This window comes from Artemia sp. Qi Xiang Cuo, chromosome 5 (genome assembly GCF_049724085.1).
Source record: "Artemia sp. Qi Xiang Cuo chromosome 5, ASM4972408v1, whole genome shotgun sequence".
Classification (NCBI taxonomy): domain Eukaryota; kingdom Metazoa; phylum Arthropoda; class Branchiopoda; order Anostraca; family Artemiidae; genus Artemia; species Artemia sp. Qi Xiang Cuo.
Genome location: NC_142798.1, coordinates 64,141,306 through 64,155,732, shown reverse-complemented (window position 1 = coordinate 64,155,732; position 14,427 = coordinate 64,141,306). Strand labels below are relative to the sequence as shown.

The 14,427-nt window shown below is 35.6% G+C and overlaps 1 protein-coding gene across 2 annotated transcripts in view; it reads right to left on the bottom strand.

Moving 5' to 3' along the window:
• The window catches only part of LOC148952380 (protein-L-histidine N-pros-methyltransferase), a 154,386-nt gene that overhangs the window by 127,714 nt on the left and 12,245 nt on the right, over window positions 1-14,427 (bottom strand). For both annotated transcript variants that reach the window (XM_089089838.1, XM_089089837.1), the window contains one exon: window positions 1,524-1,714. In XM_089089838.1, coding sequence (XP_088945964.1) covers window positions 1,524-1,714 — 191 coding nt within the window. The remainder of the gene's footprint in view (window positions 1-1,523; window positions 1,715-14,427) is intronic.

The following is a 14,427-nucleotide window of genomic DNA, read 5'->3' as shown; positions in this document are numbered from 1 at the left end:
TGAATGCATGTAAAGCAATGGCATTGGTTTTTTGAATAAGATGTGGATATGGTCTTGGCATGGAGTGTTCCAAGCATGATTTGCTAGTATGCAGTTTGAAACGGTATGAAGAAACAAGAAATTCACATTTCCGTCCCGAATGATTTACCGAATACTAAAGACTGAAATAAAGGAATAAAAATACGCTTAAAAATAGCCTTTTATCTCCAAATGCAATAAAAAGTAAAAAGAAAATCGTTCCTGCTACGACCCTGTTCCTGCCACCCAGAAGAATTAAATATTTTTGAGACATGAAAACGTGGGGAAGTAAATATTCTGCAACAATATGCAAATATTATAAATATTGAATAACTATTATGTCAATATTATGGCACAATATTTGAATACTGTATAGCTATTCGAGAGCAATTTTCTCTGTTATGACCGCCCCTCACTTTCACTTGTAGTTTTAAAAATTTCAAACTTTTTCGGCAGCAAAAAAATTTTATTTTTCACTTTTTAATACGTCTAAATCTAAAGTATCAAAAAAAGATTGTTTTCTTAATAATTTTTATGTCAAGGAAGAAATTCTGCGAAATTAAGGAGATGGAAATTACTTGTCCTAAAGCAGTACGTTACTTTATCTTAAGTCACTCTTTGGAGTTACTGATGACAACCTTCTCGCGGTTTTCCTGAGAGCAGAAGGCACAAATACGGAGGGGGGGGTGCTACTGCTAATCTTAGTTACCGTAAGGGCACTGGCCGTCAGGTCCAGTGTCTGACAATAAGGTAGGGTATAAATTGAACACGCTTCCAACATTGGATGGAGTGGACGCAATCATGGCTGCCAAAATCATGCTAAGGGAAGGGACCCAATCCCTCTAGACATATGAAGTGAGGACTGTTGCGCAAGAAAAGATCCCTTAAGGAGCAATCTGAGGTGGGAAACAGAAGTTATCTCACTACTACCGGGTCTAAGGGCCAGGTGCCGCTTGCTGCTGATGGCTACCCAAAGCTGGTCTGGAGCTGGCAGTTGAAGTTCCAAGAAATGAGGACAACAATGGTTCACACCTTAGCACTACCAAGGACGGCTCTTCTACAAAGGAGAAAAAGGATAGTCAAACTCAATTTTAAAATGCCATGACCGAAGGGTGCCAATAACCCAGCGGCCACCGGTGCTGTATTTAAAGTTATTATTCTTTTTTGTGAGTGTGTGTGCGTGTGTAGAGGCACTGAGTCTTTGTGGCCTGGCCTCAACTCAGTTCTGTCAGTTGGTCCATGATAATAATCACAAACAATCAATCACCCCTTATACAAAATATATACTTCAAGTCAATTCAAAAGCAAATAGCAATTGAAAAAATAGCATAAAAAGAGGTCAACACTGACAGGCGGCGAGAGGAAGCGCAGTTAGAGTAACGGACCTCAGGTAACAAAAATATATCCCAGGCGAAGCGTTCGACTAAATTATTTTCTGTCGAATACCATATTTCAATACAGATAGTATTAATAGTAAAAACAAAAAAGATAAACTGTTGACTCACCCATTGATGGAAGTTTGTGTAAAAAAAATACTTAAAAAAGCTCTTGCCAACACATGAAAGAGTTGTATGAACAACAATTCAGACTTGTTTAAGGAATTTTCCAAAAATTCTGCGGTTCCCATGTCTAAGTCAAGCTGCATAAATTTTCCTCCAACATAATCGGGCAAATACGATAGATCACAGGAATACCACTAAAATAGAAGAAGACGAAATTGTTTCTTGCAAAGCTCTTACTTTATAAATAAAATAAATAGATAACAAAAATTATTGTTATGAAGGTTAACACAGTATATTAAAAATAATATATCCAATTTGCACTTTGTACTCATCAAACAAAGGTGCAATAAAACATTAATTTAAATGTATAAATATAAAAAAAAAAAAATTTGACGCTGTTTGCTAATACCAGGAAAATTATTAGTTAAATGAACAGGGACCGTAATATAGACAAGGGAGGGATATTGTGAGGTAATTATGCATTGTTTAATGCTTTCAACAAACACTTGTATGAATATATTCTATTACCAAGAATCGAGTCACCCGAGGCCTGCACAGCTGCGCAGCTTCATCGTCATCTGTAAAATGTGACTTAACTATTTTAACCTTTCTTTCACTGTAACTTTAAATAGAGGATACAACCATATTTTGCATGGACCATGGTTCAATATACTGTCGTTCAACCTCATAACGAAAGAGTGTCTGATAATAGACACTGCTTCTGGAATACATCTAGCATATCTTCCATAACTATTTGAATCACCCATGTTCCACAGCCATACCTGACCAATATCACTATCTACCATCGTAATCTTAGTTATAAGACTTGTATTCATATTCTCCCAAACTTTTTTCAACTCTGATATAACAAAACACCCTGTGCCTTAGCTATTTTACTTTTAATTTCTTCCCTACATACCTAGCCATCACTAGTAGCGCTACCTGGTTAAGTGAAGTTGTCTACTCAGTCAGTTTTCTCGGTACCTAAGATCACCTCGCCATCCAAATTTATTTCTAATTTAAGCAACCGAGTCTTCTTAACATTGACTTAAGCTTGAATCATAGAACTTTATTTCTGCTGGCTTTACTGCTGTTTTAGTACTGCCATAACTGAATTATTGTTTGAGGAATATTCGTAGCCCGTCGATGGAGTTTATTGTTATGTATTTGTTTAATCATATCATATAGTGTTTGTATATGTGTTTGTTTATTATGTCATATATGATATATAGATGTATGTGTTTGAGGTTGGAGTTGGTTTAACGAACCGAAAGTTTCTCTGGTTTTTATTTTTATTTTTTAATTTGTGAAACAGTTAGTGGTAACAAATTGTAAGTAAGGAGCGACCCGGCTCAATAGTAACCGAAACTCTAAAAAAAGAATTTTGGTACCAATAGATATATTAAAAAAATGGATTTTTATACTGATTTCAAATATATAAGTTTCATCAATTTCCGTCTTACCCATCAAAAGTTACGAGACTGCGAATATTTGCCTTATTTTTGAAAAAAGAGGGAAACACACCCTAAAAGTCATAGAATCTAAATAAAAATCACACCATCATATAAAGCGTATCAGAGAACCCTACTGTAGAGGTTTCAAGCTCCTATCTGCAAAAATGCGGACTTTTGTAATTTTTGCCAGAAGAAAGATCACGGATGCGTGTTTGTTTTTTTTTTTGTTTTTTTTTCCCAGGGGTGATCGTAGCGACCCAGTGGTCCAAGAGTATCGCGAGAGAGCTCATTTTAACGGAAATTAAGTTCTAGTTCCCTTTTTAAGTGGCCAAAAATGGAGGACATCTAGGCCCCCTCCCACGCTCATTTTTTTCCCAGTTACCCGATCACAATTTTGAGATGACCATTTTGTTCAGCATAGTCTAAGATTCTAACAGTAATGTCTTTGAGGATAACTTAATCCCCCACAGTCCTCGGAGTAAGGGCTACAATTTGTGAACTTTGCCCACCGTTTACATATAGTTTTGTTATTGGGAAGTATACAGACGTTTTCAGGGGGATCTTCTCTACGGGGGTCGGGTTTTTATTTCTTGCTTTTAGATTTTATTTAATTTTAGGTTAGTTTACATTTGTCTTTGTTTTTCAGCGTTGAAGACTCCTTGTTTTATACAGGCGAAATATCTACGTCGTTTTAGTTTGCCTTTTCCTTCTACTGGCCGTAGTCCTGTTTGTTTTCTCCATCTTGAGATTTCTCTTTCTCTTTCTTTTTGTCATGGCTGGCCAGTTCGGCTTTAGGTCTTTCATGTATTTCTTCGAGGGGTGCCACTCTTGAAGGTCACACTACAACACTGTTTTCCTTTTACGGCTCTGGTTTGGCAAACTTCGTGAAAGGTCCACCCTGAATCCACTATGAGCCCACGCAGGCGGAATTTCCCTTCAAGAGATAGGAGTGCAGAAAAGAGCTTATGGCAATTCGGAGACTCACTACCTTCCCACAACACCAGAGCACTCCAGCTTATTATATGGCATCTATCCTACTAGGGGCTTGACTGTCAGCAGGATTAAACAGCTACTGCTTTATTCTAAGGGTTCTCCTTAACGCAGACAAAGGCAATTAAAATCAGTAGTTGAATATATACCAGATCAGAAGTGCCAAAAATGCAATTCTATTAAAATCAGACCCCCCCCCCTGAAAATGTACAAAACCCCTAGAGATACATAGGTCAAATATAGAAATTATAAAGTTTTTCTGCAAATAAGACAACTAGGTGTACTACAAATACTTCTAATTATATTTGATACAGACTACATTTTGAGGTAATTGTACGATTATTTGCGATGAAGGTGTAAGAACTTACAGTTCAGTTCAGTTCAGTTCATTTTATTTAACATCAAAATACATTTAACAAATATGCCAATACCCGCCCCAAGAAAGATACCAAAAGCCCTTGTGACTGGGCGGGTACATACACTAAAAAACAACACACACAAATTACATACAAACACTAAAAAAAAAAAAAAAAAAAAAAAAAAAAAAAAAAAAAAAAAAACAATCTCTCATCAATTCATTTAATAATAATAATAAAGATAAATAATAATAATAATAAAAAAAAAAAAAAAAAAAAAAAAAAAAAAAAAAAAAAAAACTATGAACCTTGACCTAACAAATATTTTTTTTTTAACAGGTTATATTAGAAAATACCAGTAGAATAAGAGAACCAGAGTCAGGTCTCTGTAACAGATTTAAGAACAGCCCCCTAAAAGCTTAATTACTGCCGTATCACTACAATGTACATTAAGTTAAAATATTCAAAACAGGTGCAATCTAGTTAGAGGGGACTTCGATGGAGGCCTCTAAGTCATGATCCGAAAAAAGTCTTGATTCCAAACCACAGCTGGACACAGAAGTACACAAAAAATTCTTCCTACTCTGGTCCAGATACCCCCCTCCCTTCCCTAAAAATATGCAGCCTAAAAATAAAATTTTTGACATTTCATACTACCCACGACAAAATTTTGGTAAAAAGCATCTATGCTTACTTACTTATACTTACAACTACGTTAAATCATACACCCTGTAAGCCTTTCAAATATTTTCACAGCTCATAAAAGGAACTTACATCCTGCCGATGCCATACCTAAAGTGACCCGTTTCGTTAAACATGATTTGAAAGAAACAAAATGTGAGGAGCTGAAAAATCTCTTTCTTGGAAATATACCGTTTCATACATCTCCCCCACGAGTAAAACCTCTGAAACCCACTCCCTCCGCAAAAATTTAGGGTACATGCCTCTTTGCTTACATAGTTACAGCTGCCTTCAATTAAACACCCTGTAAGCGCTTAACATTTCTATTGCCCATATGCCTAGGAGGGGGAAGGGCTAAGACACGCTTAGGCAAAACGACTACCAAAAGCTGCTTGATAGAGAAAGGGTAACAAGTATTGTCGTAGACAGTATCCTCGAAATACTATAGTGGAAACAAAATGTACACACTAATTAGAAGGGGATAAAACAAACCCCACTAAGGGGTCAGGCCTGAATAAAAACTGTAATTATATCCACTATATTTCAGAGCAGGTTTTCATACCCCAAAGCCAAAAACTGGGGATAGCCATATTAAAACAAGGTTAGGAACTTTTTCTTCTTTTTTTGGCAAGGTGCCGTGTCAAACTGTTTGTCACATAAATTTGTGAATAGGCAAATCTGCACTGCTGACTAACTTACTATTAGAATTAATAGGGGGGGGGGTTACACAAAAAAAAACGCAAAAAAAAAAAATTCATTTATCACATGCATGGTGAATATCCCCTATAAAAAAGAGTTCAGCAAAAAACAAGTCTTACAATTTGTATCTCAAAACTCTTCAATGCGAACTTTGAACCTCATAGCTCAAATAACCAAGGGGCATGTAGCCTCTTCTATGCCAATTGTTTCCCCGCAATAAGCTGATCTTCTAGTCAGGGTAACTAACAAAATTTGCCTTTTTTTACAGAAATTACCTAAGGTCAAGAGTAGGTTGTAAACTCTTGAAGTACTATTAACCATTGTGAATTATTGTGCGCTTTACTGAAAGCACAGAAAACATATAGGTAAAACAAGCATTCAGACCATCAAGTTTAAGTTTTCAATCCGAAAACAGTAAGTAAAATCACATTTTTGGAAATAATCAGAGGTATGACATGTGGGTCATTCACACAAGTCCATTTGAATTCTTCTTGAGACTTAGACTAAGTCACCTTGGAAATACATCCTATGACAAAGTCTGTTTCCAAAAAAATGGTTATATCAAAATCTTGTTCTACAAGCTAAAACTAGAATAAAAATTACACTGTCTTGGTATGTTTGCTTGTCAATATCAGGCACCTACCCAGGTTACTTTTTATGGGGGAGGGGGGACTAGCTATAAAGCAAAGCAAGAAACAAGAATAGGATACGGAGAAACATGAAACATTGTCGGAAAAATCTTAAAAACCTCGACATCTCGGGGGGTAAAAGACTCCTTTTGTATATGCGCAATAGCTGATTTTTCTAAATCGGTTTTCTAAATTTTTTGCGTAATAAAAGGATGTAATAGGGCGGGGGCGGGGGGTATTTCCTTTTTTTTCTTTTTTCTTTATTTTTGGATCTGTGCCGTCCCGAATCGCCTGATGTAGGTTCAGTAATGGTGATAACTGACATCAGGTTGCTTCTCTTCTATTTTATTGTTTAGTCCATTTTTCAATTTTCTTTTCTCTTTTTCGAAATTTGTGTCTAATTTCAAGTTTTTTGTTGTTGTAGATCTATTGTTAATAAAGGAAACTTTAACATGGCCAAGCATAGAACATTATACATTCTTACGTTATGGAATGGCAATGTGAAACAGCTTTAATTCTTTTTTCAAAAAGAAGTTATTTTTTTCTGTATTGAATTTAAGAAAAAATAAGTTTTTTTCACCTGAAGAAAGGAGCAACATCAAAACTTAAAACAAACAGGAATTATTCCATATATGAGGGGGGCTACCCCTTCCTCAACCCTCACCCTTTACGCTAAAGTCTTAAAGTTTTCCAAAATTACTTCTTATTCAACTTCGACGGTCCCTGTGTTCACAGCAATTTTTCTTACAGAATTGTGACAAAAAGTTAAACTTCAGCATAAAGAGCGAGAGTCGAGGAAGGGACAGCACCCCTCATTTAAGGAATAATTTCTATTCATTTTAGGTTTTAATGCTCCTCCTTAATTTCCGTTGAAAAACTGTTTATTCTTTCAATTTTATTTATGACCGTTTTTCAAATAGTGCCAGGAAATCTCCTTCCCTCCCTCCCTGTGTAAAATTTCTCCTAAAAATTTCCCCCGGAAATTGTCTCATTCACAGAAAATTCTCCCCGTCGAAAGTCCCACCTGCAGTAAAATTCCCCAAAAATGTTTTTCGTATATTTCCCATAACAAATACTATACGTGAAGAATGGAGAAATTTCATAGCTTACAACCCTATCCCAGGGACTATGGGGAGTCATTTTATCCCCAAAGCCATAATTATTAGACCCTTCAACTATGCTGAATCAAATTGCAATCTAAAATCTTGATCGGATATCTTTGGGGAAAAAGGGGCGTGGAATGGGGGCTAGTTACCCTCCAATATTAATGGTCACTTAAAATGGGAAATAGAACGTTCGAGTTCGGTTCAGACGAGCCCTCTCCCGTTCTTCTAGGATCATTGGTTCCATACGATCACCACGAGAAAAAAATAAAATAAATAAACAAGCATCCACGATCCTTCTTCTGGCAAAAAATACAAAATTCCACATCTTTGTAGATAAGAGCTTGAAACCTCTACAGTAGGGTTCTTCGATATGATCTGATTGTGTGATTTTTATTAAGACCCCTTGACTTTTTAGGCGTCCACCCTTTACAAAAATCAGGCAAATTTTCTCGGCCTCTAAGCTTTTGATCGGCAACATTAAACTTAATTGATTTGATATATTAAGAATCAGTATAAAAAGTCAATTCTTTTGATATATTTGTTGTTATCACAATTTCATTTTTTAGAGTTTCAGTTACTATTGGGCCAAGTTGCTCCTTGCTCCTTTGATTCTCTGGCTCAAGGTGAAATGCTTAATTGAACACAATTTGAAAAAAAAACAGGGATTGGAAAATCCTCTTTCTAAGGATCAATGCCGTTTAAGAGAGTCTTCCCCAAAAGACCTTCTACTGTACATAAAAATTTGAATCTAAGAACAGCTTCTCCAACTGCCACATTCCCTTATTCAATTTTAAAAATTTACTCAAACTGGATTTATACCAGTTGCACCCTAATAACCTTTAGTGATGTAAATAATAACCAATCCAGACAGAAAGGGTGGATTGTTAATATGTCAAACAATTTAAAAGTACATTCAATAAAGCTTTCATTGATTTCTTTTTTCTTTTTTTTAATTCGCTTTGTTGATTCTGGTAAGCGTTGTCCGCTTAATACTTTGAATACTTTGACATTCAAAAAATTACTGGAATTAAAGGTACGTTTTTACCGTCCCAATTGTTACTAAAAGTTGTAAGCAACAATGTTTTGTAAACATGCGAAAACGTAGATGTTGAGATGAGATGAGATATGAGATCGACATTTATTAAAAAAGAAAACAAACACTATTCGCCTTTCGCCTGCCAAGAAAGACAATAAGCTTGAAAGGGCAAGCGAGGTTATCACTCTCAGCTAATTAAAATAACATTCATACCTTGCTACTGAACACACGAGAAAATTATTGGATGAAGGAATAAAGGAAAAAAGAGAGAAAGAGGAAAAGACAAGAAGTAGATAGAAAAAAAAAGAAAAAAGAAAAACAGCAAACTAAATCGGGGAAATACCTTAAATAGAATGACAACCTGGAGTGGGCATAACACCAACTTCACTCACGAGATAAAAGAAACTTCTTTGCCCGTGACTTGAAAGCCGGAAGACTAGGCGCATTTTTCACACACTCGGGCAATATATTCCAAACATGGGGACCATAATGGCGAATCACAAAAGATGCCCGAGTGGTGCTCCTAAACGCATGAGTTAAGTCATCAGCTTTTCTTGTATTATGATCATCAAGGTCTCTATTAAAAGTAAAACTATTTTCAAAAGCAGGGGTGAGCAGCTGATTCAAATATTTATACGAGAAAATCGCGACATGGTAATCTCGAATTTGGGATACATCCATTAACTTATTCTTTTTAAAATGCTCATAAGCAGGAACCTCATCAGAATCATCAAATTCAGATAATAATTTTACAGCTCTATTCTGAAGTTTTTGTACTCTTTTAAAACATGTTACAAAATTACTTGCCCATATAGAGAATCCCTAGCTAATATATGGGTAAAATGAAAAAAAATAAATCATTTTAAGGATCTTTTTTGGGACTAGATTTTTGATTCTTTGCATCGGCCCAAGACTTCTGTTTAATTTTTCAGCTATTGCACTGGAATGGTTTTTCCACGACAGGTTTTCATCAATTAAAAACCCCAAATGCTTCGTTGTTGCTACTCTCTTTATCACATTTTCTTGAACCGTGATATGGTCATTTCCAGCACTAGAAGAAAGTCTAGAAAATATCATGAAATAGGTTTTAGAAAAGTTTAGGGTTAACATATTTTGCTGAGAAAAAGTTAGAAATTCAGAAACTGCATTATGAATTTTATTATATAAAACATCAAGTGGAGGCGCTGCCAGAAAGAGCAAAGTGTCATCTGCAAACGGGATGACACCAGCATCCGACAGGTAGTGTTTCACTCGATCAGTGAAAATAATGAAAAGTAGAGGTCCCAAGATTGACCCTTGTGTGACCCCACACTCTACTTTCTTTTTTGAAGATAAATATGACCTATTCTGAAATATCTGATACCGATTTTGTATATACGATGAAAACCACTCCAGACTTGAACCCTTCACCCCAATCGAGTCAAGAGCTTGAATAAGCTCTGAGTGGTCCACCGTATCGAACGCTTTTTTCATATCCAAAAACCCAGCTGCAGGTATGAGACCAGCTTCAAATGCATCACTAATCCAATCAACCAATTTCAGAACTACCATATCCTTAGATAGCCTTTTTCTGAACACAACGTGATTTTCAATTAGAATTTTATTATTTTCAATATAATAGCTAAACTGTGCATGTACCACTTTCTTATATAACTTAAAGATAAATGGGAGAATAGATATAGGTCTTCGATTCGATGGGTCATCTTTTTTCCCTCCTTTATGAAGAGGAACCACTCTTGCAATGTTTAGTGCTTCCGGGAAGACTCCAAGATCTAAAGAAAGGTTGATGAGGTGAGTCAACACAGGTAAAACACTCGTTTTTGCGGCCTTTATGAGTTTCAGGGAAAACTCGTCCATCCCGCTAGAGCTTGACTTCATCGTACCCAAGAATCGTGCCACTTCCCATTCCGAATACCTTGCAAACTCAAAGGAATTCTGACTTACAGGCTGTCTTTCAACGACAGATCCAAAACTCGCAGATGTGTGTAGTTTAGCCCGCGCTTGATCGCAAAGTCTTTTTCCTTCATTTGCAAAATAACCACACAGAAATTCAGAGATGTCTTGAGAATCAGTAAGACGACCTCCTGTTGTCTCCATGACTCTTACCTCCTCCTTACTCTGAAATTTACCCAAAAGTTTATTTATTGTTTTCCATGTATTTTTCATATCCCCTTGATTTTCATGAAATTCATTTTGGAAATAAAGTTTCTGAGCATTCCGTTTTACTGAATTTAAAATATTCCGAAATCTTTTGAATTTTATAAAATTATCATCTGAATGATCCTTTAAATAATTCACATTAAGTTTGTTTTTCTGCTTTATTGAAACTAGAATAGCTTTTGATATCCATGGTTTCTTAGGAAAATTTCTGTTAGACTTTAATCTTCGCAAAGGACATGTTTCATTCATTACATTTGTCACTATCTCACTGAATAGGTCATATGTAGTATTTGGACACTTTTTCTTTATTACCCGCAAGAAATTTGTTTCATCCATCATATGTGCGAAATTCTTTAGGTTTTTATTATTCATTTCACGGTAAAACGAAGTCCTTTCATTTCGTTTATTTTCCTTTGACTGATTTAGCTTTATTTTACTTATTAAAAGAAGGTGATCCGAGCCGTCGGACACGATCACATCTGCTTGGGATCTTTCAAGCAATCCACCATTAAAGAAAAAATTATCAATTAAAGATGCCGAGAGATGCGAAATCCGAGTTGGAATAGTCACAAGAGGAAAACTATCATGTGACACCATCATATTAACAAAATCTGAGCTATTCGCTCTTTTTAGTAAATCTATATTAAAATTTCCCATCATAAATTTGTTTTTATTTTCATTATTAATTTTATCTAACAATGGTTCAAATTCATCAAAAAAAAAACTAATATCACATGACGGATTTTTGTAAATTAATCCCAAAATCAAGTTCCTTTCCCCTTCATTTTTTATTTCAATGAGAAGTGTTTCTATCCTACCTTCAAGCCACAGAGAAAGGTTATCCCTAACCCAATATTGGGTACCTTCATTAATCAAAATGCCTAGACCGCCCCGCTCCATGGTTGTCCGTTCTCTTCGCTCGCAAATATATCCTGGGAAAGAAAAATCCCATGGCAGTGACTTGCTAGAAACAACTGTCTCACAAAGGCCTACAATGCACGGTTTCTTATCTAGCGAACTTAAAATCTAGATAAGCGAACTTATCTAGCGACAAACAAAAGCTGTGACCGACAACCTACGGGAGCAACATATTGCTCCCGCAGACCGAGAAAAACTACAACTACGTAATTACTTTATTATTATTGATTTATCATTATTTAAACTACATTATTTTTTCTGCTTCCCAAAAATGTAATAATATTTAAAGTCCAAAAAAGAAAGGTGGTGGTAACATATCTTACAACTATTCATTTAGCTTAATGACAGCGTATGTTTGAATGTGAACCTATAGACCATTTAACTAGTATTACCTCATAGCATTAACAAGCGTCTATGCACTACCCTGCGCTTTTATTTTTAGCCTTAAAATTGCAACTAATCGGGTAGCAGAATTTGTTTTACTTTTTAGGAGACTTGGAGACAACTTTTTAGGAGACTTGGCGACAACTTTTTAGGAGACTTGGAGACAACTTTTCAGGAGACTTGGAGACAAATAAGTACTTTAGAAAACAAATTATGGTCTTTTCAGTCCTTGAAAAAATATTGCAATCAATTTGTCCCCTCCATGCTTGCAAAAGTTATTACATAATTAAATTGAAGAAATCTAAGATAAAAAGAATTATCATATAAAACTGCTCGCGATCTACACGCTACAGGTCTTCAGTACATACGTTGGGAAAGGGGGGGGGGAGGACACGAACTTTCTATCTCCGATCATACAGATTATAAACCATTGGATAACTCTTGTCATAACAAGGTGCCAAGTGACAAGCTTTCAACTGAAAAGTTCCGGCGGCAATTGTGGAGGGGAATGGGTTCACTATGGTAGTCAAATCGTTTTGATTGATAACTCTTCCTTGATAGTGTCTCCAACAAGATGCAACAAGCATACTTTTCTGTTATTTTTTTTTATTATTTTCTTTTTTTGAGGGGGCATGGGTCCACTTTCTGCCAATAATTCTTCGGATTGAAAAATCTTGAACGATTCCAGTTTAAACAGGATATCTTATGACTACCCTTCCGCTACAAAGTAAGCTGGGGAGATAATATGGAGGGGGTATGAGCACATTTCAGTCCTCCAGCCACACCTAGTGAAAGTTTCTGCATTATTACGGTTGAAATAAGGTATAACATGCCTACCTTATAGCTGTAACGTCAGTGATGGGTGTCGCTGAATTGAAGGTATTGGACGAGCCACAAACCAACTCTGGTCTTCCGATCATACAAATTAAAAGTTCTTGTGTGATTTTAGTTAGAAAAGATAAACAGTGCCATTTTATTTCTAAAATATTTGCGGTAGGGGCCTGCGGGTATTTGAATGATACCAGACCTGATTTCGTCCTCCAATTATACAGGTTAAAAGTCCGTGTATGATTCTGGTTCAAACAAGGTTGGACATGTCCACTTTTCTGCTAAGAAGAAAACGATGGAGCGTCGGATTGTTGGAAGGACTTTTATCCTTCAACCATAGATTGAAGGATTGAAAGTTCCTATATAATTCCAGTTCAAACAAGGTACATCAAGCTTACTTCTCTGCAAAAACGTTATTGGTGGTAGTATTAGGGGAAAGAGGTTGTAGAGGCAATCGGTGCACTCATGTCAGAGGCAATTATGTCATCAGAACTGTCATTATCATTGGAGATGAACATGTATACACAATGCTATCTCAAACAAAATAAAGCAAGAGGGTGAAATATTGATTAAAGGATTTGACCCGATACTTCAAGCTAAATAAAAGCGTTTAAAAGTAAATTACCAAACTTTAGAACATAAAAATTGTTCCAAATTATCTAGTACACGAAATAACTTGAAACTGTTATTGTTATGCTTTGAACATTTTCAGTCTCATTCTAAAAATCTATCAACTAATCTGCAGAAACGTTTCATTTTGGCCGGAAAAACTCAAAAACAATTTTTTGACAGAAAGCATCAACTTTCTGTCAGCTTTTCCAAAAACCATCACTAGTATAAATTGTGCCAAGTTTGTTTTGGAGGGTGGGAACATAATTAAGATTATTTTTCCAACAGACTTAAAAATCCCTTTTTCTTTTACGAAATGTCCTTTGTGCTTCATTTCTGTGTTTGTACGTGTGATTCTTTTAACTGATTATTATTCCCTTTTCATTGTCCCATTGATTCTAGGTTTTGCACAAGGCTCAAGTCCACTGATAATATACACTATTATATGAGAAACAAAACAAAATTCGTTATTGAAATTCAAGTGCGCCCTTCTAAGAATCATGATTTAAGTTTCAAATCTTTGGTTTATATGTTTGGCATATACACTTGAACCTCCCCTCCCAAATATCAAGTTGTGAATTTAATTTGGCAATCCTTCGTAAAATTCCCACGTCTTTTTCTCAAATTCACAGCAACCCTCCCGGAAGTAATACCCCTACCTACATGCTAGATATAACATACATTCCTAAGAAGCATAGAGTGATCCTACTCAAGAACAGAATTAGAAGCTTTAAAAGAAAGTAAAATAACGATTTGAAGAGGATACAGTTTGTTCCATTTATTTTTGTATTTATTTTCCACTAAATAAAATATGTCAAATTTAAGTTAATATAATCTGTGGTCTATCCTATGGCATTAAACTCTATTGGCGAAATGAGAAAGACAGATGGATCCAATGTTGGTGATAAATCTATTCCAGTGAACCTGGCCAAAACCAATCCATTCTATTAGTTGAAATTTGGACTTGAAAGTCCATTACGAATCCTTTGTGTTATGCGTTAATGTTTAAATAAAGGTTATTATGAAGATTTCTTACTTTTTCCGTATCAATGGTAAT